Source organism: Copadichromis virginalis, linkage group LG3 (assembly GCF_057382275.1).
Source record: "Copadichromis virginalis isolate Kocher_CV1m ecotype Utaka linkage group LG3, C_Virginalis_male_GT1.1, whole genome shotgun sequence".
NCBI classification, from domain to species: domain Eukaryota; kingdom Metazoa; phylum Chordata; class Actinopteri; order Cichliformes; family Cichlidae; genus Copadichromis; species Copadichromis virginalis.
This window is the reverse complement of record NC_140620.1, coordinates 21,498,259-21,525,247: the sequence shown is the minus strand read 5'-3', so window position 1 is coordinate 21,525,247 and position 26,989 is coordinate 21,498,259. Positions and strand designations below refer to the sequence as shown.

The following is a 26,989-nucleotide window of genomic DNA, read 5'->3' as shown; positions in this document are numbered from 1 at the left end:
CTCACACCACTCCCCCTTCCTAACATCAACACATTGAAGGTTTTAAAACACTTTTTTAAGACTAGGCATTGCTTTGAAAGTCCTCACACATTAGGTTTTTTCTCTCCTGGTACCTTCACTTTCAAAAGTAGTGTAAATTTGATACAATTTCCGGAAAGATTAAGCCCATGCTCTGGTCAGTGCAGTTAAAAGTCATGCTGTGCCTTGGAAGTCAGCAATAACCATATTTTTCTCCCTTGCTGTTTACAGACCCAACCCCCGTGCCTTCAGAGTGAAGTTTTCCCTCTGGAAAAAATCTCGAGCTCAAGACACAACTGACATTGTTCCTGTTGAGGACATCATTATCCACCCAAAGTATGAACAACACTATCTATACATAAATGTACTCCATTCATTTACAGGTACATCTTTTTCTTTTTTCATTCTATTAAAGCAGTTTTGAATGATCCACAGTTAGAAATACCAATTTTTCTTATACTGGGTCTTAGTTAGGACACTCAATTCATCCTCTATCAGGCAACTTCCCCTTTATTCGGTGGGTAGGTAGGCTTCTGCACCTGAGATGACCGTATTTGGGATTCCCATTGTGGGTAAATGATATCATAAAGATCCAATGACAGAAGAAAGCTGAGTGAAACTGAATGTTGAGAGAAGTCTGAAGTCTGAGCTCATGACTCGCTGAGATTACTTGTATTTACATATGAACATCCATCACTGGAACAGCAGATATATCACAGAAATAAGAAAATGCTAAATATGTTTACTTTATAATCAAATATGTGTAATAAAATAAGAACAATTTTTTTAATGTCTCACAGTTATGTTGCCAACACATATGAAAACGACATCGCTCTGGTAAAACTCCAGAAGCTTCCATTCACAGAGAAATGTTTGGTGGACAATCCAGCAATAAGCGCAGTCTGTGTTCCCTGGTCCACACACCTCTTCCAGCCCAACCACACCTGCAGTATCTCTGGGTGGGGACGAACTGCAGGTATGGATAAAAAATCATATTTTCCTGTTGCAAGAAGAACAGTAATGTTGTTCAATCCAGGTTAAAAATGAAAGGGGATCATCTTCTTGATGCATTCTCAATCATCCAGGTAAGTAAATCTCCGGAAGCTGATTCTGTTCATCTGGACGTAGCGTTTTGTGGGAGAAACGTTTCGTCACTCATCCAAGTGACTTCTTCAGTCTCAGCTGACTGCAGGTTTCCCCAAATCCAACTCCAAGTCCAATCCATTAAAAGCTCACTCGTTCACATCCACTCAGGGTCCACAAAGCAGGATAACAAGCAGGGGTCCGGGGAAGCCTGTAAAAGGAGAGGAGATAGATGTTAGATAGAAGCAGTAGGAAATACAAAGAAATCACTAAGCAAGCCGGAGCTACACTGACACAGGTTAGCCCAACGATCCCTTGAAGAAACAGACACCATTAATGCTGAAAGGTATATCGGCATATATATGCTTTAGAGCAACATGCTCTCTCATTCAGGTTCCATCTTTTTCAGGAAAAATGTACAATTTACCAAAACAGTGCCAAGCAGAACCCTGTAGCTATTACAACAGCTTGGCTTCATTGTAAAACAGTGCAGGTGCTAAATTGGCCTGCTGACAGTCCAGATCTTACACAAGCTGAATATATCTGGAACATCATGAAGTGAAAAACAGGACAAAGAAGACTTTTATCAGACAAGAATGCAACAGTATTGATCTATATCTCCATCTACTTTGTGAAGTTATGTTTTCCCATCAGCTGGTTTGATTAATGAGCAAAGATGAAATATTCCTGTCGTTGTGTCCAGAGGGGAGGTCAGCTTCCGTGTTGCTCTGGGCCAACGTTTCTCTGATCGACAATTGCGGCAGATTCTATGGAAACCGCTTCAAACCAGGCATGATGTGTGCAGGTGAGTGATCTATGCACAGCCGGACTACTGCAACCTGGACATAGTACAGATGGAAATGTGTTTATTTGTAGGTGATGTGGAAGGCAGCGTGGACTCCTGTCAGGGCGACAGTGGAGGTCCTCTGGTTTGTGTGGATGAGTTAGGCGTTTCCTACCTGTGGGGCATCGTCAGCTGGGGTGAGAGGTGTGGACAGCCAGGATTCCCTGGAGTTTATACACAGGTACAGTACACAAAGACAATACTATACTATACAAAGGAGAAATTTATTACAAATACTGTGTACATATGCTGCAAGTGTCAGGGATCAGCTGTGTGACAACCCGGATTTGGACTTGAGTCAGAACACAATAAAGACTGACTCAGTATATAAATTCACGGGATGATGAGGGAACAGGCAACAAGTGGAGACAAGGCTGAAATCAATAACTGACTAATCAGAGGAACACAAGGCACACAGGACTTGAGAAATTTGACAGGAAATGACTAACACTGAGACCTGGACTAAAACATAAGAACGTCACTCAGAGCCAAAACAACAATAACAGAGACAAGACAGGAAGGACAGAATAGAAATACAAAAGTAAACAGGGAACTAACAGCGTAGTAAATACAATGCTCTACCCAGAAGATGAAATAATACAGAATATCGAACCGAAATGGAAGTTCTGGGTCCAAACATTTACCGTATGTGAATTCTTTTATCTGAATTTAGAAGCATAAAATTAGAGGTCTTTCCAAATTTTATGTCTTTAAGACATTTCTGTAGTTTAACTAACTGGTGTGTGTTATCTGGCTTCATGCACAGATAGAGCTGGGTGTCATCTCTATCCGGTTGTTCAGTGATGACGCGACGAATCCTACTTCCGGGTCTAAAGTAGTCTGCGTTTAATATGGCTTTTGTGTTGTTAACATGTTTAATGTCATGTATTTTCTTCTATTTGATCTCAAAAAGCTCCTAAAACAGTCAGTGATCCCTGTTGACCTCCCTCGGCTTTTATTACCGCTAATCATTTATTGAAGCTCAGTTTTTAAAACCTTAGGAAGTAACTACAGCACAGCCCATGCAGCAGTATATGAATGACTAACCTCGTATTGTGGATGGATTATCTCAGTTGTTCTCCTGGCTGAAGTTTGGTCCTTTTACAGCATCCTGCCATGCGATTACATTTGTTCCTGACCACCGAGAACACTCACGATAACTTTTATCAAGTGGAAAAAAAGTTAGCTTGTTTATATTATGCTAACATAGCTGTGTCGCTAGCGGTCACGTAGCACATCATTATATACCAGCTAGCCCAACTTCAGTAACCCTACAAACGTCACTGCTGTTTAGTTTTCTGTCTTCATTTATGCTGGAAGTGATAACAGAGCTGTACGTTTTAATTTGTTTCCAAAACCCCGCAGTCAGGACACGCTATATTGTATTTAGATAGAAGCTAGCGAGCTAACTTCCTGCTAACTTCTAACTCCGTTAAATGTCATAAATTCCGTTTTCATGGATGCCTGGATGTTAAACTCAATTGTTACACCTGGTAGAGCAGAACGCTGATCATTTTATTAAAGATGAAAGACTTTAGACAGTTTTTCAACTCTCAGTAATGCCATAGTGATCGTTTGATATATGGAGCTGCAGCGGAGTTTAGACCCAGACACAGCTAGTGACGTCAGACTGAACAACCGGATAGCAGTGAAAATGAACCCTGTGCAACTCCATAATTAACCTTTGTGTGAAGAGGTCCCTACATTTACATGAACAAATCGGAGTCTATTAGAAACATCAGGGTTTTGTTTTTGTGGTCAAATAAGCCTGAAGTGTAATTTTTGTAATTGGCTGTAAACATGTTTATTTCTGCTGTAAAATTTGACTTTTTAAAACTGGAGTCAATGGGTTTGACTCATTTTTAGATCCTCACTTAGACGCTTGAAGAACTGTAGCTTTTGACTATTTCAATTGTCCATGACCTTTTGTTTTACTATTTTTTAATGGTTTGTTTCTTTAATTAGATACAAATGCTTTGTATAACGCCAAATAGTTTTGACAGTTTGTTTTATTTTTAGAGCATTATAAATAGTTACTTTTCTTTTCTTTTTTCATGTATAGTTATTGTTGATTTAGTGACTGTTATGTATTGTGGTATATTTTGTATGACTTGTATAGTACTTATTTCACATTTTAGGATTATTAGAAACAGTAACATTGTGTGTCTCTGTCTGACAGGTCGCGCATTACTTCGAGTGGATTAGGCTTCACATAGGTTGGTCTGCAGTCACCAAATTCAACTCATAATATGGAAAACCCACAGCATGTGGCCACATTTCAATATAGGTGTGCCATTTTATTTTGGTTAAAACTGCTCAGTGAAAGATGGTAAAAGACGCATTCACTGTTTGATGTTACTGCTTGGACCTACTGTTTGTATTGGTATTAAAATACTACGTTCTATCCAGTAAAACACCAATAAAATCTGCTTGTAAACATACTAATGAGACTTAATCTTTACTTGTAAACATCTCTAAACTAAATTTGAGCCTTAACACACACTTGCTGAGGTTTACTCAAGTTTCTGGAATGTCTGATTGCTCTAATAGCATCTTGTTCTTAAATGGGAAAACAATGTGGAAAGATAAAAAAGAGAATAGAGCAAAAAAAATAAAACACAAGGGGCTGCCAACTGCACAGACAGAGAAGAACTGAACAGACACACAAACAAATATGTGTATGTGCATTTATCATGAAGTAACAGGGACTCCACAGATGGAGCAAGCACAGGGCCCATGGTACCTGAGAATCCCACCTGGCAAAACACCTAGTAGAACACCCCCAGCCTCGACCACAACCCCCAAAGGAGCACGTCAGGAAACATGCCAAAACATCCAGCCGTGTGCCCTTGCACCACCAAGCATCACCAAACCCTGGATAACATGATATAGATTTCCTTTTTATCCCTTTGTAATGCAGTTCAGTTTTTTCTATATCTGATGCATATCTGGATTTTTTCAAATGGGTTTTTACATGTGATAAGTGAAGACTTAAAAGATATTTTTTTAAATTCCCACCAAACTGCCAAAGAGCTGCTTTTGCTAAGGTGTTTAAAGCAGGCGTGATGCTTAATACAGGAGATAATATAAAGCAGATCGCTTTTTCACTGAGTGCTTGCTTTATGTCCAACCATGAGGTGTCTAACAAGCTTACACAACACAGAAACACAGTAATCTGTTTTATAAGAAGAGTGTTAAAACTCGCTCATGATGGGGGGTGGGGGGTGTTTACATAAAATGTTTTTAAATGCTTGAGTTTACTGACTTATATCAAGCCGTAAGGGGTTTATTCGGGATCAGTGAGAACATATAGTTGAATTTCAGCAGAACGCTGCACTGAGGTCTAGCAGGACAAGCACAGAGATGAGTCCATTGTCAGAGGCCATAAGAAGATCATTTGTAACCTTCACTAAAGCTGTTTCTGTGCTGTGATGAGCTCTGAAACCTGACTGAAACTCTTCAAATAAGCCATTCTTCTGCAGATGATCTGTTAGCTGTTTGACAACTACTCTTTCAAGGATTTTTGATATGAAAGGAAGGTTGGAGATTGGCCTATAATTAGCTAAGACTGCTGGGTCTAGAGATGCTTTTTGAGTAAAAGTTTAACTACAGCCAGCTTGAAGGCCTGTGGTACATAGCCGATCATTAGAGATAGGTTGATCATATTTAAGATCGAAGAATTAATTAATGGCAGGACTTCTTTGAGCAGTTTTGTAGGAATAGGGTCTAAAAGACACGTTGATGGTTTGGAGGAAGTAATTATTGAAGTTAACTCAGAAAGATCAATTGGAGAAAAAGAGTCTAACTTAACATCAATGGTACTAAGAGTATCTGTAGATAATATTACATCTGTGGGATGATTATTGGTAATTTTTTCTCTAATGATAAAAATTTTATTTGTGCAGAAGTTCATGAAGTCATTACTAGTTAACGTTAAAGGGATGGTTGGCTCAAAAGAGCTCTGACATTTTGTCAGCCTGGCTACAGTGCTGAAGAGAAACCTGGGGTTGTTCTTATTTTCTTCAATCAGTGATGAATAGTAAGATGTTCTGGCTTTGCGGAGGGCTTTCTTATAAAGCAAAAACTATTTCTCCAGGCTAAATGATGATCCTCTAGATTTGTGACACGCCATTTCCTCTCCAGATTACGAGTCATCTGCTTTAGGGTACGTGTTTGAGAATTATACCACGGAGTCAGGTACTTCTGATTTGAGGCCTTAGTTTTCACAGGAGCTACAGTATCCAGAGTCGTACGTAGTGAGGAGGTGAAATTATTAACAAGATAATCGACCTCTGTTGGAGTTGGATTCAATATTGATTTTAGTGGCTTCCGATTGACGTAACCAGGTGTCATTACTGCCGACGTGAATTATAATTTTACTGAATTTACGTTTACCCTTAACCAGCAGTTTTACGTTTCCCTCAGTGTCGCCTGCTCTGGCCCCTGCTGGTGTCTCTAGCTTCAACATGTCTGAGAACAGAATCGCCAATTACCAGAGTTTGACCCCCAGCGGGTTTGTCGCTGAGTGGGGAAAAATGGTTAGACACATGAACAGGTTGGTGGTGTGCCTGGGGCTTCTGTTTAAGACTATGCTTCCCCCTCACCATTTTTCCGATCATTATAATATAATTCTGGTTACTCCAAGAACCGTTTTTTAACAATGTTATGATGATCAAACTGATGATGGTATCTAATACAACTGCTGATCTACCCCAATTCAGCTGCTATATACGTGGGGAAAAGAAAGTTTTCAGGGTATATACGTGAGTAAAATGTTATTCATACATCACCTATCAAGACAAAGATCACAAAGTGATTCTCAACAACAACAAAACATTAAGAAGAAGAAAAAAAAGAGTTCACTACAACCAAATCTGAAAAGATTAGTTTTTAGTTGCTTCTTAAAAGAGACCACTGAGTCTACAGATCTCAGGCTCAGAAGGGAGAGAGTTCCTGAGTCTGGGGTAACACGATGAGTGAAAAGTTACCCCAGAGTTCGTGACAGCGGATTTAGCAAATGTTGCAAAATGATCTTTAGCTTATAAATCTGCCACTGACACAAGCAAGTACTTCCTTTTTTTTCTTCATTTAATTGGAAAAGTTGTGAGCCATCAAACTTTTAAAGGAGTCTAAGCATCTACTCAGAATCTGCAGCTTTAGGTTTGCAAAATTGTATCTTAACAAACCGCAAGACCTTTGGAACAACCACCAGACAGGCAATACCAAAGTGGAGATATTTGCCTATAATACACAGCACCATGTTTGAAGAAAACCAAACACAGTATATCAGCACAAACACGTCATACTAACTGTCAGGACAATAGTGGAGACATGATGGTTTGAACTTGTTTTGCCCCCACAGGACCCTTGCACATTGCAGGCAACCATCAATTCCTCTGTAGTATTCTTAAGTATTCTAGAATCAAATGCGATGCCCTCTTTCTGACAGCTAAAGCTTAGCTGAAACTGGATGATAGTAATCCCAAGTACAGCAGCAAATCTACAACACAATGGCCACGATGACCTCAACCTAATTACAATGCTACGGTGGGACCTTAATACAATACAAATGTCTGCAAACATAAATTAGCAAAGAAAACTGGGCCAAAATTCAGAGAGACATAGGGAAAGTCATAAAAAAAAGAATTAGTTAAAGCTCTTTCTGTTAAAGGTGGTTCTCCAAACTACTGAATCATGGGCTATACTAAGTTCTTATTAGTTTAGTCCCAACTGATGGCCTTTAAAAAGATGTCTCATTCCCCAGCTGTCACATACAACATATGGATTGCATTGGTTACAGATGAATTTCTAAACTACTGAATGTTCCAGTAGGCACTGCTGGGGCAATCATCTGGAAGTGAATCAGACCTGGAACTAGCAGGTACAACAGTTTCAAATAAAACAGCAATGCAAGTATTGCACTCAATCACAATGGTCTGTATGGACGCTCACTACGCAAGACCCCATTGTTAAAGAAAAAGCATGTTGAAAGTTGGTGCTTATATAATTGAAGGAAGGATGAATGGGCCAAAGACTGTGTCACTCTATGATTAATGTTCACATTCAAAGGGACTCGCCACACATAACATATCCAGGTAAATTCTGATGTGGGAACTGATCTCATGATCTTTAGTTTACAAATTCAAATACAAATTCAAATTTTATCTGTCACACACACACAACCATACACAGTATGACATGGGGGTGAAATGCTTGTAGCTGTACAATGCCCGACCATTAAATGACAGAAGAAAAGTTTTACAATATTTACAATTTACAGTTTACTACAAAAATGACAAATTAACTTGGGAATTTACAGTTAAGAATGTGCAAATAGAAGAAGAGATTATAAAGATTATAAAGATTATAAAGTATAGGAATTATAGGATTATAGGAAATGTGTGGTGGTGCGTGTGGTGACGTGTGTGAGAGTCCAGTCTTATAGTGACGTGTTTGGGAGAGTCCAGTCCTACACCTGGTTCAGGCCCCGAATAGCCTGGGGGAAGAAGCTCCTCCTCATTCTCAGTTTTGGCCTTAAGGGAGCGGAAGCGCTTCCCAGACCTCCATTGTTGGGATGGGAGAGGTCCATCATAATCTTCCTAGCTTTGGACTTGCACCGCTTGGTGTAGATGGACAGCAGGTCAGGGAGCTCTGATTGAATGATGCGTTCGGCTGAGCGCACCACTCTTTGCAGATCTCGTCTGTCCTGCTTGGTGCTGTTCCCAAACCAGGTGCAGATGTTTACAACCCTAACATTGATGCAAGTCTCAGTGAGTGCTTAGACTGGTCAGTCAAATTAATAATAATGGATTGCATTTATATAGCGCTTTTCTAGGCACCCAAAGCACTTTACAATTCCACTATTCATTCACTCTCGCATTCACACACTGGTGGAGGCAAGCTACTGTTGTAGCCACAGCTGCCCTTGGGCAGACTGACCGAAGCGAGGCTATTAAATGCATAGAAAAATGAATGACCACTGCTAGTCATTAAAATTAGGTCAAATTAATTCACAAGTCTATCCAGTTCTTGTGTTTAAAGATATTGTGCATCTCTTCTCTGTTATTAGGTACCTCATTATATGACATCAGTCCACTAGTATAATAGTCCTACTCCAATAGTAGACTAAAATCCTTGTTTGTTTCCATTCTTAGCATGGAGCCCCATTCAAGATTACAGGAAAGGTATGAATGGGGTTTGAACCCATGAGCTGCGATTTACCAAAGACCAATGCCTTATCACTTGGCCACCATGCCTCACTACACATTCTGCTTCACATACACTTGCACCCATATATAGACTCCTTCCCTTGAAATTTTAGCATCTCAGATTAAATCGCAGGCCAGTGACACGTGAACATGACACTGAGTGTGGGGATAAACATGGGGACAAGATAGACTGGGGAGACAAAACGACAAAACACAGAGCATGAACATGGGAACAGGAAGGGAGAAACCATAAGCCCCTTTTCCATTAGAACAGTTGAGGCAAAAATTATTAGCCCCCCAGGACTCCTAAAACTCTTCCCAATGTTTGCAACATTGATGAAACTTGATATAATGCAACATTCACCAGTGCTATTTAATAGCTTTTGGTACATTTTGTAATATAAAATGTATTCTTAGGCTTGCTTGACATCAAATATAGCAAAAGAAATGCAGTGTTCAAAAATATTAGCCCCATGTGAATATTTTCTTTCAAAACACACCTACAGTAACCTACAGAAACCACACCTGTGCAGTCAATTGGCTTCCTTGCAACATTCAGTCAACATAAAAAGGAACGGGACACTTTAACACATGAGAGGGACTACTGTTATTCACCGTGCCAGAAACAAAGGAAATAAGTCTGGAGCTCAGAAAGAAGGGAAGGCTACACTGGCATTTCCAATTGATTCACAGTGTCTAGAACTGCTATACGTTGCATCATTGCCAAGTACAAGGAGAAAAATTCTGTAAGAAACAAACCTGGCTGTGGCTGTAAGTGCAAGATTTCAAGAACTCTGGAGAGGAAAATATTCAGAGATGTCAGCAAGTGTAACAAATGCGTTAAATACTTGTGAATTTGACCCAAAACACCTTTTCTTTAAAATTAAATATTTCATTTTGCATCTCAATCTCCTACCTATGTTATCTGAGTCTGTGTGTGTTCGTGTTTTTGTGTGCTGCGTGGTGACGTAGGCGCGTGCACGTGTGTCCCGGTCACAGCTCCTTTCAGCGTGGCCGGAGGTAAGTCACTTGCCACGTTGCTCTCAGCTAATTAAAGTTTGTTTAGACCCCAAGCTGCAATGTGAATATAGCCGAACTGCTACGTTTTGTTATTAAGAGACTCGTTCGGGGAGAGGTGTCCTGGCAGGCGCGTGACACAAACAGCTCAGACCTTTACTTCTGTGTTGCAGATGTGCAGTAAAAAGCCAAAGGCCCAGTGCTGTCTCCTGCCTCTTACTTTCACGCCAGAACACAACGCATTGACAGGCGTAACACTTGCAGACCGGTTACACAAGGAATCCTGTACATCTGCCAAGACCATTGTTGCTGACCTGGCCGACTCTTGCTGACTCTTCTGGAGTTGTTTCAAGAAACACAGTTGTGAGGGCTCTTCATGGTGGTGGGTTTCAGGACCATCAGTCCAGAAGAAGTCTAGGCTTAGGTTGTCGCTGAGTCTTCTAACAAGACAATAACCCAAAGCATACACCAAAATATTCCAACAGTTCCTCAAGGATACCAAAACTAAGATCCTGGAGTGGCCCACACAGAGCCCAGACCTCAATCCTATTGAGAATCTGTGGCGAGTGCTCAAAGTGAATGACCGTGCTCGGAAACCATGCAATCTGGACCAGCTAGAAGAATGTGCAATGGTGGAATGGGCCAAAATATCTCAGGAGACCTGTGCCAACCAATCTCTAAGATATTGTTGTCAGTTGTAGCTCAGAAAGGGTACAGTATCTTAATAGCCATGTGGCTACTAATTTTGGATGTCTCATTTTTGCCCTTTTTTGTTTCAACTCGGCGTATCAATAAAATATCCTGATTGAATTTAGGGACATTGTTATTTTGGAAACAGATACACTATAAGAACGCTCTCATTGTTAACATTTTCATATTGAAATCAAGAGTGTTGTCCAATGTCATGAGGGGGGATAATAATTTTGGTCTCAACTGTACCTACTCAGATCGACTCGGCATGGTTTGCCACTATTTTCAGGGTTTTCCATTAGGTTATAGTACCTGATATCAAGTACTTTTTAATACTTGCTCACCTCGGGTTCCAACTGATCCGAGCAAGTACTAAAATGTGACGTCATAGACTGAATGCCAGCGATTGGCTTACCAGCAGCATCACTCGATAAGTCATGAGGGCATCTCGTTCATGAAAATTAACACCGTCCTTTTTTAAACCTGGCAACAGGGGAAATGACTATATGGCTATAGGGACAGTACTACAAATTTATTAACTGAACAAGACAGGGAAGGCAGACAGCCAGGAAGACAGAACACAAACACAGGACTCACAGTCCAATCCCAGACTATATGAGTCTTCTAACATTATGTTTCTCAACATAAACTTTTTTCATGTTTGATAAACATCGCAGTCACTCAAAATAAATATTACAACTACATTAATGTTTAAAATTATAACTATACAGTTTGGGGTTTTTTGCAGGCCAATAAAAATGCCATGGGGAAAAAACACTCTGAGGCACAGCATCTTGCACATAAGCAAATTTGTTTGAGTAGACCTTTGCTTTTTCCCTCTTTTGAATATTTACTATTAATCATTAATAAGCATTTCTTATCTGATTACTTGACTGAATAATTGATACTAAATTAGAATAAACTCTTCATAGCACATAGAGTTCATAGCAGGGGCCCACAGAACTTTCAGGATCTGAAGACTGTTTGTGTAAGAATGGGCCAAAATGACACCTGAGCCACACAAGTCGATGCCAGTTCAGTAGACAGCAGTTTCACACTTGACCTCAACACCTTAACAAATTTTGTAATGTGGGATTGTATTTTCTAGCAGCATTACAGGAAACATTACAGATAACATTCAAAACTACAAGTAAAAGACCTGAAGTATTTTCAACTATCAATTATCAAGTTACAGCTGACTCTCAGACTTTCTAGTCTCAAATGTGAATACCATGGTTCAGCATATTGCATCTTCACATCTAATTCTTAAATATGTAATTATGCGACTTATGCCTAACTTAATTTCTCAAACAAAGAACTAGGGGTGGGCGATATATCAAATAAACTCTATGTATTGCAAGTTTTTTCTATGTACGATGGTTTAAATCAGCGGTCCCCAACCCCCGGGCCACGGAACGGTACCGGTCCGTGAGTCATTTGCTACCGGGCCGCGAGAGTGAGACTCGGATGTGAAATGTATGGTTTTCAGGGTTTTTATCGGATTTTAGCGTTATTTTGTTATCGTTTTTTTTTCGTTAACTCTGTTTTCCCGGGTCTTTTCATGTGTGTTATGAATAAATCTTATTTTTTTGGGTACCGGTACTAGTTTTATTTTGTTGTATTTATCCGCGACACCTTAAAGGCCGGTCCGTGAAAATATTGTCGCGCACAAACCGGTCTGTAGCGCAAAAAAGGTTGGGGACCGCTGGTTTAAATGGCTTTATCGCAGCCATTAATTATAAGTCGCCATGGAAATATAAGCCGTCTTGGGTCAACAGACACAACAACACTGGACTCAGTGGTTGCTTTTAAAAAACAGCTAAAAACTCATCTTTCTAAACTTGCTTACTTTTACTTACTTACTTACTTTTGCACAGATATAACCAGAGCCTTGTTGTCTCCTCTCTATATATACTGTACTGTATAGTTTGTATAGTGTGCTTCTTTTTAAGTCAAGCTACTAGAGGTGAAGTGACTGTTCCCTTAAAGTTTGTTTTCCCTTCTATCTTATATCTGTATTTTATCTGTTTTGATTTTATATACTGTTTTGTTTGTTTGTTTGTTTGTTAATTAGTTAGTTAGTTTATTTGCTTGTTTTAATCAATTTTAAATCATGCTTTTTAGTTGTTCTTGTTTCTAATGTCTCTGTAAAGCACTTTGAATCACCTTGTTGTTGAATTGTGCTATACAAATAAACTTGCCTTGCCTTGCCTTGCCTTATACCCAGGGACTGCTCTGATCCTTTCTATTGAAGCTTGATGGATTAAAGCAGGGGTGTCAAACTCAAATACACAGTGGGCCAAAATTCAAAACATGAAACTGATCAATGATCAGCTGATCGGCTTTTCTCTCTTGTTTGTTTATCTCCCACTTTGCGCCAGAAAGAAGAAACCAGCAGATGTCGCGCTAAACAACAGCAGCACGTTTAAGCTTGATCAGCTGTTGTTAGAATTTATTTAATATTAATTTCTAGTATCAGCTGATGTTTGCTGGAGCCACAGCTGTAAAGCTGTTGGTCATGATGTCGGTTTGGTTATCTGGTGAGAGGGAAACATGAAGATGAAACCAGGAGATGTCCTTACTGAATCATCAGAGCTGAACAGGTGATGGAGAAACAGGTTTACCTTTTAGGTGACATGAATGAGTTGAAGGGAAGTTATGAACTGTTTCTGAGAGACAAATAACACCAGGATCCTTTTCTAAGTAGCTGACAGCTGGTAACTGTGCAGGGGCGGGTCTAGCAAAGTGTTGCCAGGGGTCCATGTAGGGAATTAAAAGGGAAAGGTTGGCACAAGGAAATACTTTTCTTTGTTATGTCATTTAAAAACTTTGAATAAATAATTATCTGAAAACAAATGTTTTCATCTGATGTAAAATATAGAAATCCATTATTGTACATAGTAATGTTTTTGAGGGTCCCAACATAATTTCTTCAGAACTAAGTACTGGATATGATGCCAGTATTTTCCCACATTTTCTAGATACTGCACCAGTACTTTGTGTAAAATGCCATCAAAAAGTCAATTAAGTTTTATTCTTTCTCACCTGTCTTTCTGTCTCCTTTCACTTTTTAAAGGTTGCCATGTTAGAAAAAATATTTTGCCCTGCCATGTTTATTGATGTGGTAAATGAATGGTTTATGAAAATATATCTAAATCTGTCATCAGTAATCAGTAATGGTCATGTCTCACCTCTAGTCTTCTTTGTCTTAATTTCAGGTTTTCACCATGTGTTGTAGATAGTTCAGGAGGTTAACTCGACCAAGCAGTCTACTTTCAGGTACTGTTTAGAATACCAGAATAGGGAGGATGGTGTAGGTCTAAGTTTATTAGATTGATACATATATACCAACAAGACAGTGTACATCACTGTGACAACGGCGTTTGTTTTCATTCAAAGGCTTTATGGTTTTTCCTATAATACCTGGTTGGCCGGTCTCTAGTCAAAATGTCTGGGCCGATTTTTTGTCCCAGTTCAGCCCTGGTGTACACGACTACCCAAATGAGTCACCCACTGCTATGTTTAGAAAAAACGTACAAAGGATTGATGTACTGACCTGATTTTCTGGACCCAAAGACTACCTTCAACTACTAGACCATGTACAACAACAGCCACATAGAAAATATCCTTTCACATGTAGCATGTGTAAGTTTGCCCCATGAATACTAAAGGTATGGATCAGTATTGAAGACCTAGACCCACGCCTTTTCACTTGGCTGCCATGCCACATTTGGCTTTACTGCAGTCACATAGTGACAGTCATGGAAGTGCTTCCTGAGGCCTACAGCTATCATTGCTCCTCCTGTTTGGTCATCAGGAAACTAGCCTGTCTACAGACATCAACTGCAGATTGCACAGTCTTTAATTCAGTGTACTGTTAGGCTCACACAGGGATCACATATGCAGTGTAGTATGCTATGATTTCCTTCAATATTTTGACCCAAAACTCGTAATATAAACACGGCAACTCAACTTGTGTAAAGTACTTTCGACTGGGCGTTGTGCACCTGGAGTTGAGTTTTTTGACCAATGCATGAAACCATGTATTAAAAAATGTCAGCTATTATCATCGTAGAACTTTATTATATGGCACCCGTTCTTATGTTCTTATGTTTGAGTCTAAAGGCTAATTTTTAGCACAGGAGACTCCTTTTTCCTTCTGATTTGTAAACTCTCTCCATAATCTTTAAATATTACTTAGTGGCAGAAGACTTTTGCTGCATCGATGTCTGTGTTTAATATCATCATCCAATATAATTTTTTCATATCGCACAGATCACGGTTTCATTTCCTTCCATTTTCCTTGTTTGTCAGTTGAGACCTTTTTCTGGTCATCAGTTCTTCCTGCGACAACTGCAACACATCTGAGGGGTATTTTCACTATCAGCTCTTTTTCTTAGTTATAACAGAAGGAGGACTTTGCCTCAAGTGTCTCTGAAAAATGTTTGCTATCTTATTTGAATTTTCTTCCACAATTTATAAAGTATTTATGAAAACCCTTGAATGAGTCTGTGTCTCACTCACTCGCGAATATATTGTTTTGAAAATAACTGACCAATGGAGCAGCAGAGAGGAACTGCAACATGCAAACAGAAAATAACAATATGTAAAGAACAAACTAACCTCACAACATTTATATGCAGCTGGGGCTTCCTGTTTGAGACACCTGACTAAAACTGAAACCTCTTTTGGTTTTGAGAAACTTCTGCAGCACAGCAGCTTCTCACTGACTCTAAAATATCTGACAATGTGAGGACAGTGAACTTTGTTTCTGAGTCCCAATTGAACCACCCTACCATGTTTTACTAGGGACTCTCCCTCTGACTCACTGTTGTTAACGGTTAACTTAGCAGGTCGTGAGTCACTTCTTCTTCCCTGTTTGACAGCATGGAATTACCTCAGTACCAAAATACTTTTTTCTTTGCAGTAAAATCTAGCATCTCAGTAAGCTGTTATTACAAATGTAAAACATCAAAAGTATCACTGACACACACAATAAATGTTGCCTTAGATTTCTTTTAAAAATGTGACACAAACACTCTCTCTATCAAGTAGATGCCAAAAAAGGCAAATAAATCTACAAGAAACTGGACAAGTGAAGGACAAAATAATTTTGAGGCCTAAAAGATTAACTATATACAGGAAGATTATCTGAAAGTCATGTCATCAAAAAAATGGAAAGAGATCCAACACAGACCTGACACAGGACCTGAGAGATGCACCTGGCTCTTCAGTTGATCCAACTACTGTTCACTCAGAAACAATGTCAGTGAAAGTCCTTCTTAAGGAAGAGGAAACGGGGAGACAAAGCTGAGGTGTGCTAAACCACCCAAGAACTGGACTGAAAGTCAGTGGCAACAGCTCTGATGGAGTAATGAATCCAAACCTTGAACCTTGTGTTCAAGTTTTTCTCAGAAGGTAGGGAGAAGTTCAAGTGAGAGCTACAATAGTGAATGTCTGCAGCCACGTGTACAAAATGTCTGAGGAACTGTCATGGTTTGGGCTGCATTACAACCAGTGGTGTTTAGATCTTATAAAAATAGATGGAATTATGAACACAGAAAAGTAGCATCAGATTTTGATCCATCATGCAATGCCAACTAAAAAAGTTCTATTTTTCAGCATGAAAATGATGCCAAACACACTTCCAGTGCAGTAAACAAAACCCAGGTAGAAAAATACACAGTCACTGTCACGGTATGACAGTCCTCCGCGGCTGACCTCCTCGCTATGCTTGTGTTTGTTGTTTCTGTTAGTGTCTCCCTCTTTTTTTCTGTCTCCCTGTGTTTTTGCTTATCTCTCGCTCCCGGAGAGAGAGTTTAGGTTGCGACCGCTCAATCCATAAGTGTCTAGCGCTGGAGGTAACTGCACCTTGAGGTAGCTGTAGCTCAGGCGGCAGAGCAGGTCATCTACTGATTGGAAAGGTGGTGGTTCGGTTCCTGGCTTCCCCTAGTCTGTATGCCAAATATCCTTGGGCAAGATACTAACCCCAAATTGCTCTCCCTTGTCTTGTTAGATTTGATTTGTCCCAGCTGTGTTCCCCATCCCCATATTATTCTTGTGTGTACTCATGTCCTCTGTCCTCTTTTCTTCAGTGTCAGGTTGTCTGTTGGTCTCGTCATGGTTCCATACTTACACATCTCAAGGGTTTGGTCCATGTTCAAGTTTTTGTTCGTCTTTTGTGTTTAGCATTTAGTTTTTCCCAGTTCAGTTCTACTTAGTTTCTCCCCAGTGTGTTGTGCTTTTTGTTTTTGTACCTTTTTTCAGCCTAATTAAGCAGCTCGCCTTTGGTTATACGTTTTCTTCTTCTTCGCCTTCATTAGCTGTGCGGCTTACCATCAGAAGAGCGACCTATTTAGCAGTGTGGCTAAGCTCCGGTCGACACTGGATCATTGAGTCAATCCTCGTCAGTACGGCCGTGATTAATTGTGTTTGAACCTCGCTTATTGTTTAGAATTGCCTGCCATCATGTGTGTTTTTACATCAGGAATTGGGAACGGAGAGTGTCTTTTTACAAGAGTGGATCCGCGGGAGAAGTACAAGAGAGGAGCCACAGGTCGGAGCACGAGCACAGGATTGTTTGGAACTGTTTTACACTACACAGACACTCGCAACGTCGAGAGAAATTTCCGGGACCTGCCTCAGAGAAGCCACAGAATTAATGAACTGTATATATCCTTCAACTTACTTACTGTAAATAAATTCACTGTTTTTTCCTGTTTTGGTTTTTTTTTTTCGCTTTTCCCCTACCCATCCTTGACAATGAAGCACTACCAATCATAGATTGGCCTCCCCCAGAGACTTCAACATTACTGAAGCAGTGTGGAATCCTCTTGACGGAGAACAGAACAAAAGGGAACTATTCCTAAAGACTACTTAACCCTCTGGAGTCTGGGGTATAATTGGCCATTTTTTAATTGGCTTGCCTTGTGTGGTATCACTTTTTCCAATGCAGTTTTTTGTACAATTATTTAAAACTACTTACAGAAGATTTATGGCATTATTTTAGTGCCTCTATTCTGAGCGCACCTAAAAGAAAGTTTGCAAGCACAAATGTTGCATGTTGAGGAGAAAATTATTTTGAGCGAACAAAATTCATTGCTGCGTGCAAAAATCGGTGTTTGCGATTATCCATATACACACACAATAACAGCTCCTCTCGCTCAGTTGTTGGCATTTGCTCTTCCTCAGATCTGCTTTGTGCGCTCACAGACATCTGCGGACCTGCTCTAAGTGTGTCGTTTGCTCACAACATCTCTGCTTAGTGCGCACTCAACTCTCTGTACACCGTTGTGTGCCACAAAACCAAACAATCACAGACTTGGATGCAAAAAATTCTGATTGACTGCTTTGTTCTCCAATCACCTCGCTAGCTACTGTAGCCAAACCCAGGCAAATATCCCAGAATGCATTTTGTCCAAAACTCAAATGAGGCAGTTGGGGAGGAACGCAGAGTGGCGGAGTTTGAAATATTACTCTTTCTGGATCACAAAATAATCTTTTAAGATATTTTTTAAGGCGAGAATGGTGCTGTGTAAACGGTCCAGTTATGAAGCTGAATTTTAATCTTAGCAAAACCGATTTACTCAGGAACAAATCAAACACTGGAATAAACCAAACATGAACATTTAAAAGGTACCTAATTGATTTATATATCATGTATATATCATATTTTGTTTTGGTTTTTTGTTTGTTTGTTTTTAAATTATTTATTTATGCAAGTTTCATTTTTTTTTACACATTCACAAACAGCGGGACAGAGGAACACAGACAATAAAGACAACAAAAAGAAAGTCAACACCAAAGAGCAGGAAAAAAACAAACAAACAAAAAACAAAACAACAACAAAACAGCAACAAAAAACAAACAAACAGACCCCACAACAGGGTACACGGTAGGGCTGCTCAATTAATCGAATTTTAATCACGATTACGATCTGGGCTTTCAACGATCATTAAAAATGACTGAGCCGATTATTAGCCCCTCCCTCGTTTATCCGCGACACCTTAAAGGCCGGTCCGTGAAAATATTGTCGGGCATAAACCGGTCCGTGGCGCAAAAAAGGTTGGAGACCGCTGATTAAGAGGACCCGGGGGAAGCTCGGAAAGCTAAGCAGAAGTTATTTGGAGAGGAGAGTGACTGCTGTTGGTTGAAAAGAGAGTTTAAAAAAAAAAAACTTCAGTGGTGTTGCACACTATTTTATATTATTTTTTTAAAGTCATTGTTAACCCTTTAAAGCCGGTCAGAGCAGCACGCTCCGTTTTGCGTAACTATTTTTAAATCCCTGTAGAACCTGAACCGTGTAAGCTAGCGCAATAATTTGTTTTGCATATGAAACCGGAGGAGTTGTACTTACATCTGATGCCATCAGCTTGTCCTCGGTCACGGTTTCCTTCCACATATAGCTTTGCAAAAATTGCATAAAAAGCGCTTGCAGGAACAAAAACATAATATTCCAGAAACACGCTTTGCCGTTCCTATTGTTACACCCCGGCCTAGGCAACCGGGGTGCAACGCCGGAAAATAAAAATAAGAAAAATAAAAATAATCCCAAAACGAGATTTAAAGCAAAACACCACATTTATTTACATCACCAAACACCAGACGTCAAACTATTTACAACGGGGGGGGAAGATCGCGACCATGACATACAGAAACACAGGGCTTAAATACATAGAAGGAGCAATTAGGGAATGGACCACAGGAGGGAAACACAGCTGGGGCAAATTAGACCTGACGAGACAAGGAAACGTAAACTGAACACACTAAAATAACACAGACTTTCAAAGTAAAACAGGAAACACATGACAGTCACGCAAAAACAAAACACTGACAACACCGAAACGTAACATTTCCCCCCACCCAAAAATCAAACATGTAACCCCAAGTGAAATGTTTGATCAAAAGCGGATGAAGGCTGGTGGAGGCTGGAGCGGTCCCACTGACCCTCCAGCAGACGACGAAGGCTGGAGCGGTCCCTCGGACCCTCCAGCGAAGGCAGACGAAGGCTGGAGCGGTCCCACGGACCCTCCAGCGAAGACAAACGAAGGCTGAAGCGAAGGCAGACGAAGCTGATGGAGGCTGGAGCGGTCCCACTGACCCTCCAGCAAACGACGAAGGCTGGAGCGGTCCCTCGGACCCTCCAGCGAAGGCGGATGAAGGCTGGAGCGGTCCCACGGACCCTCCAGCGACGACAAAGGCTGGGGCGGTCCCACGGACCCTCCCCCCGGCGAAGGCGGATGAAGGCAGACGAAGCTGATGGAGGCTGGAGCGGTCCCACGGACCCTCCAGCAGACGACGAAGGCTGGTGCGGTCCCTCGGATCCTCCAGCGAAGACAGAAGGCCGAAGCTGTCCCTCCTTCGGACCCTCCAGCGATCCCGGACGAGCCCCCATATGTTACACCCCGGCCTAGGCAACCGGGGTGCAACGCCGGAAAATAAAAATAAGAAAAATAAAAATAATCCCAAAACGAGATTTAAAGCAAAACACCACATTTATTTACATCACCAAACACCAGACGTCAAACTATTTACAACGGGGGGGGAAGATCGCGACCATGACATACAGAAACACAGGGCTTAAATACATAGAAGGAGCAATTAGGGAATGGACCACAGGAGGGAAACACAGCTGGGGCAAATTAGACCTGACGAGACAAGGAAACGTAAACTGAACACACTAAAATAACACAGACTTTCAAAGTAAAACAGGAAACACATGACAGTCACGCAAAAACAAAACACTGACAACACCGAAACGTAACACTATCAGCTGTTCGTAACACTTCCCACAGTGAAATGATGCACATGCTGTTTTCTTTGCAAATTTGCATCATAGGATTGTTTTTTGTTTTTCCTGCAGTATATAAAAATTGCTATATCTCCAAAATAAAACTATGAAGACACTCAAAATAAATTTCCTGTGGTGGGAAACTATTTTTTGCAACTTTATTGTATTTAAAGTTTTGAGGGATAAACCTCTTAAATTTCTCCAAGTAGAAATATATGTAAACAAAACAAAAGCGATTTTCTATTTTTTTTGTAGTTTATTGCACTTTTTTGCAATTTATGTAATTACTATGGACTTAATGCATACATATTATTAAAATATGGGCTATAACAGTTGTATTGATGTATAGCAACTTGAAATGCTCCCACAAATGGCACTACAGCATGTAAAAATATAATATAAGCTCTGGTGGACTTGGTTCTATAGTAGGTCTTAAAGAGTTAAATAAATATCGTCAAATAATCGTGATCTCAATTTCAGTGAAAATAATCGTGATTATCACTTTTGCCATAATCGAGCAGCCCTAGTACACGGCCAGCACTTATTTGTAATTCCTAATTTGTAAGTACCAAAAACAGCAGAGAAGACAAAAGCAAATGGTATACATGTCAAACACCAATCCACATTGAAGATCGAATCCAGAGATTGCCAGGAGGAGCCGATTCACAACAGTTATGGGCAACAGCTCAGAATGATAACAGTTAAGACAATGTGGTCAGGACCCAGGGTGTGGACTGTCCTTGTTAATGTGGTCTATAAAGGGACCCCATATCTTCCTGAACTTCTCCATGGAATCAGACGTAGAGAACCGAATTTCTTCCAGGTATAAACAGGAGACCATCTCCTCGAGCCACCTCTTGAAGCAGGGAGGGGAGGCAGATTTCCACTCCCCCAGAATCAGACGTTTGGCAATAACCATACCAAACATGAGGGCCTGTTGCACAGCAAAGGGAAGTGCCAAGGAGTTGCTGTAGCAGCCCAGGATCACCATAAGACAGTCAGGATACAGTTGCCTGTAGTAAACAATGCTATAGAAACTAAAAATATAAAAAATCCAAAAGGCTGTAAGCGTAGAACAGAACCAAAAAAGATGGCCAAGAGATCCGTCCACAAGTTTACATTTATCATATTTGGGGGAAACGTTAGGAAAAATCTTGTTCAATTTGGTTTTGGAATAGTGCAGTCTATGGACTACCTTAAACTGAATTAACTGAAGCCGGGCGTTAACAGAGCATAGTTTTATCGGGCTTAACACTTCAGCCCATAAATCGTCAGAGATAACCAAACCAGTGTCTCTTGACAAAGCCTCTTTAATATGGCAAGAGGGGGCTGCCAAAGAAAAAAGATTAACAAGCTGAGAGATTAAGTGTTTTGAGTTGGGAGGTTCATTCATTATATTGTAAAAGACATGCTGTACGGGGATAGTATCTAAATTTGAGAATGCTTGCTTGACATAATTCCTAATTTGTAAGTACTGAAAAAAATGACTTGTAGGGAGGTTGTACTTTGTCTGAAGTTGAGCAAAAGAAGCAAAATGATTGTCAATATAAAGATCCTCTATAGCAGTCAACCTTTTAACAGGCCATTGTTTGAAAGCAGCATCCATTGTACTAGGCTTAAAGGTAGGATTGTGGCAGATCGGGGCAAAAGTTGGCATTTCCGGGAGGTTCAAGATTCTCTTGATTTGATTCAATATTTTTATAGAGTTGCAAAGAATAAAGTTATTACATGATGGTGTACTTTTAATAACCAGTTTTGAAAATAAGATCGTTGGCAAGGATGCTCCAGTGCGCTCGATAGCGGTGCTAAGCTCCATTTCGAGCCATTTAGGGCTGGACCCGCATTCCACAGCATCACCAACTATAGGCAGATTCCAGAAGACCCAGGCTCTGGCATTACAGGCCCAGTAATAATGTTTGAAAACTGGAAGGCCCAGACCACCCTCGTCCGTGGGCTTTTGCAAGTGAGACTTCGAGATGCGGGGGGGCTTGTAGGCCCAAACAAAAGGCATGATAATGGCATCCAACGCTTTGAAAAAGGAAGACCTGAGAAAAATAAATTAATAAAATTAATAAAGAACCTTGAACCTTGAAATAGAAACGTTCTGGAATAGGTACGTGAATTTAGGGAGCACAACCATTTTGATTATATTGATACGGCCAATCATTGAAAGTGGGAGATGTTTCCATTTATCTATCATACACTTGAGCTCATCAGTTAGAACCGAATATTAAGCCTGAAGAGGAGTTTTGAGTTCCTAGGGATGTTAATACCCAGGTATGAAAAATAATCCTGGGAGACCTTAAAGGGCAAACTAGACGACTTTAAAGGACTCCCACAAAACAGAGCCTGAAACTGCACCGTTATCATTGAATTGTAAAAATTCTGCAATTTTAGTAGATAGGTAATCCGTAAAACAGTCATTTAGATATAAAGAGGGGTTGAATTTCTCCCCAATGAAGTGTCTTGCCCAAGGACACAATGACCGAGACTGTCCAAGCCAGGGCTTGAATCGGCAACCTTTCGATTACAAGGCGACCTCCCAACTCTTGAGCCACGATCGCCCATAACTAAAAAACTGTGATAAGTGGAACTAATCACTTTCGAAATAAGCCTGGAATCAATAAGAAATAGTTAATTCTACTGAAACTGCCATGGACAGGGGAGAAAAAAGAGTATTGCTTTTGTAACGGATGCTGGTGCCTCCAAATGTCAACCAAGCCCAAAGATTTAGTAAGAGTATTGAGTACAGAAACAGCTCTCAAAGTTGGGGCCAGGGACACAGAGGACCTATCCAACAATGGATCAAACTAACAATTAAAATCACCACCGATAATGATATTATGGTCATTGTATTGTGAGATGAGATTGAATATTTTACTAAAGAAGTCAGGGTACACAGCAAATCCAGCATGTCCAAATTAACACTGTCGGATTTGATTTCAACACTATTAAAGTGTCTATATGGGTCCACACCAGAGAGTGTTAATTTAACTCTTTTTGGAGAGTTGGTACGTTAACTCTGATTTAGTGTTAAACACCAAATCTGTCTGGAGTTGATAATTTAACACTTGGTGTTAAGAGTTTATATATTAACTCTCAAAGAGTATTTTAGTTTAACTACGTAAGAGTTATCTTCTAATTCATTCTAAAAAGCGGGAATTTTACTGTTCTGAACTTCTAGAAATTTCCTTTGGAAATAAACATTTACTAAAAAGATGCAATGGTTTTTGAAAAACATTTATTCTGAACTGTGCACCACAATTTCAAAACATTTTCTGAAAGATGTAACAGTGTACATGTTCTCACTTTCATTAGAATTTTGTTTATCAAAAGGTCTGACATGGTAAATGCAAATAACAGCATTCTCATCACTTATTTCTTCAATACAATATGCATGTCCTTCATTCATCACTTTGTGGAACTTCAACGCACTTCTGCTCTCCCCCATATTCCATCTTCACAAGCATATCCTGTGCAGAGATTGAATAAAAATTAGTTGACACTAATTAACGGCACAAATAATCCAGTAAACAATTGCAGCACAGTAAAAAAAAAAAGGAATCCTCTTTGAGCCATTACTTGTGTAAAGTATTTTCCCAAAAGACAAGGACACAGGCAACAGGTAATACTGAACTAAATGTAAAACCTCAACCTTTTTCATTTTTACCTAAACCGTGTGCACAAAACTCTGGAGGGATCTAAATGCTAACGTGGAATCCAGTCAGGACGTCTGCTACTGCTGTTTGCTCGTTTTTTTTTATTTTTTTTATTTTTTTATGGGCGATCGGTTTCAGGCTTCAAGTAGCACCATTATACCAACATTTCACATTCTAGACATTGTTTTAGGTGTATTTGACCAAACGTTTGACTGAAAATTCACATGCAAGCTTTTTTCAAGGCTGTGGTATTTGCCCGCAAACAATACCTTTCAGCTAGCTAAAACAGAATATTATGCTATCAGCGAGCAACATGGCTAATGCCTTTCACACAGCTTTGTCTCAACTCCAAAGAGCCACAGAAGTAAAAGCTAATAACAATTGAAACAATCTTTGAAAAAATGACTTACCAAGCATGGCAAACAACTCAAATATGTAGAGCAAAATGTTCTGAAACGGCTTCACTTCAGCTTCGATTGGAGCCGTGCTGAGGGCAGAGTCTGTGAATTTACTCTGTTGGTGTCATAGCCCCTCTAGGAGTTCAGAGTTAAGAGGTCAGGAGTTAATGTTTCCATTGTAACACCTCCAGATTTGACAGAGAAACACTCATTTTTAACACTCGATTTTAACTACTATCATTTTACACCTCAGAGTTACATTAAAAGAATGTGACTCTGCTTAGAGTAAAATTAACTCTACTTTTACAAGGAGACTATTAACACCAAAAAATTTAACACTTTTGAATTTGCTGTGTATATATCATGTTTAACGAAAGACCATATATGGATAATCGCAAACACTGAAATACATTTCTTGCACACAGAAATGAATTTTGTTCACTCAAATTAAACTTCTGTTTGCTCAAAATAATTTTCAACATGCAACATTTGTGCTTGCAAATTTTTTTATGTGCGCTCAGAATAGAGGCACTAAAATAATGCCATAAACATTCAGGTGTCACAATAAAATGCCACAAAAATTATTTGTGCAGTTCCTATTTCCCATCCACAACACGACGGAGGAGCAGATCACAGGCATGACACAATTTTTCAATGGGTTGGTGCACTTTCCCACTGGTGAGAAACATGTATGTTTTTTTTTCACTTGTCCTTTAAAATTCAAATTTTTACCAATTATTTCTGCACTACACATGGTGAGATTATTCAGGAAAAAACATGGTGTAAATTATTTATCATAACTCTGTCTTTACTTGGTCTATCAACACAATTAAAAGACTGTTATACAGTTTAAAGTCCACACTTTCAACATAGAGACTAAAGCATGATTCATCTTGCTGATATGTCATCTTAAATTGGTGATGTGATTTTATTGCGCCAGTACCTCAGTCGACACCAGAGGGTTAAAGAAATTATAGGAAAGCTTACCTAAAAGAGTCCAAGCTGTGTTGAGGAATGAAGATGGTCATATCAAACTCTGTATAAACTCTGTATGTAAAATGTTTACGCATCTTTCAAGTGATTACTGCACCTATACCCATTGTCCTCAAGACTTTTGCACAGTATTGCATATATATTTCAAAATAAAACAAATACAACGAAAACCCCCCAAAAGTTGATTCTGTTCATCTGGATGTAGTGTTTTCAGTGAAGAAACGTTTCGTCACGCATCCAAGTGACTTCTTCAGTCTCAGCTGACTGCAGGTTTCTCCAATCTTATAAACAGTACATTTGCACAATGGGTGAAACTAACACTACTGAATGAACAACTGGTTGTGACATCAGTTCATTTATCATTAATATACAAATTGTCATGACCACTGATCAACAACCGCTACGTCCAGATGAACAGAATCAACCTTATTGGATTTACTTATCTGGTTGATTGAGCATGCATCAAGACAGCCCAGTGGAAAACTGAAAGCACTGCCTCCATTCATGTGATTGTTAGAAATCTTAGGTTTTTAGCTAATCCATCTAGCTAAAATTCTGCACAGAAACAAATGAGAAACAGAATAAATATGTTTAGGGAACTAAGTAATAGAAAATATAAAGAGATAATTACCAACTAATAAATGAATAAAAACAAGGTTAATAAAAGATTGACAAGCACATTACACCACAGATGTTACATTATGCAAATTATTAACAGCATACATCCCCTTTCAGTGCATTGAACGGGACATCCCTTTTGGCAGGTTTGGACTTCCATACCTTGCGCCTGTTTTACCGGTCTGTTACGTTTCCAGTTGTATGGCTCGCTGTGATTTGAAAGTCATATAATAAAACGGGTTTTTTACTTGTCCTAGAGATGTGTCAAAGCGACGAGGGTGTCTGGTCTTTAAGAGGTTTTCTGAGACTTTATTCAGAATGTAGTCCCCTTAAAAAGTTGTACGTTTACGAGACAAACAGGGATTAAACATAAAACGACTGTTAAAAAATCCCATACCTGGTCCAGTCGGCGAGTAGAAGTGAATCACTCAGACTCGTGAAAGGTTGTCCGACTGAAAAAGCCCGGAGCCTAAAATGGCTGCTGTGAGCCAACAAATTTACCCAGAAACACCGAAAATAGTCGGCTTGCTACTCCAGAAATATGACTCGTACTTACAAGTCAAGATGCGGCTACGTCTTTCCTGTTCACAACCACAGTGACTCGGTTCTTTATCTTCCTCCTCTTCCTCCTCACTCTGTCTCGCTACATATGGGGCTGCAGACCGCTTTCC

The 26,989-nt window shown here is 39.8% G+C and overlaps 1 protein-coding gene and 2 long non-coding RNA genes across 3 annotated transcripts in view; 1 reads left to right on the top strand and 2 right to left on the bottom strand.

Moving 5' to 3' along the window:
- The window catches only part of cfi (complement factor I), a 16,828-nt gene extending 12,442 nt beyond the window's left edge, over window positions 1-4,386 (top strand). Inside the window, exons 13-17 of the mRNA XM_085447700.1 lie at window positions 250-354; window positions 819-994; window positions 1,805-1,906; window positions 1,978-2,126; window positions 4,125-4,386. Coding sequence (XP_085303826.1) covers window positions 250-354; window positions 819-994; window positions 1,805-1,906; window positions 1,978-2,126; window positions 4,125-4,193 — 601 coding nt within the window. The 3' untranslated portion in view covers window positions 4,194-4,386. The remainder of the gene's footprint in view (window positions 1-249; window positions 355-818; window positions 995-1,804; window positions 1,907-1,977; window positions 2,127-4,124) is intronic.
- LOC146713405 (uncharacterized) lies at window positions 292-26,989 on the bottom strand. The gene is made up of 2 exons (XR_014917881.1): window positions 26,875-26,989; window positions 292-1,312 (listed from the first exon to the last, which is right to left on the bottom strand). It is a non-coding gene; the product is annotated as an uncharacterized LOC146713405 (long non-coding RNA).
- Window positions 23,875-24,997, bottom strand: LOC146713406 (uncharacterized). The gene is made up of 2 exons (XR_014917878.1): window positions 24,720-24,997; window positions 23,875-24,123 (listed from the first exon to the last, which is right to left on the bottom strand). It is a non-coding gene; the product is annotated as an uncharacterized LOC146713406 (long non-coding RNA).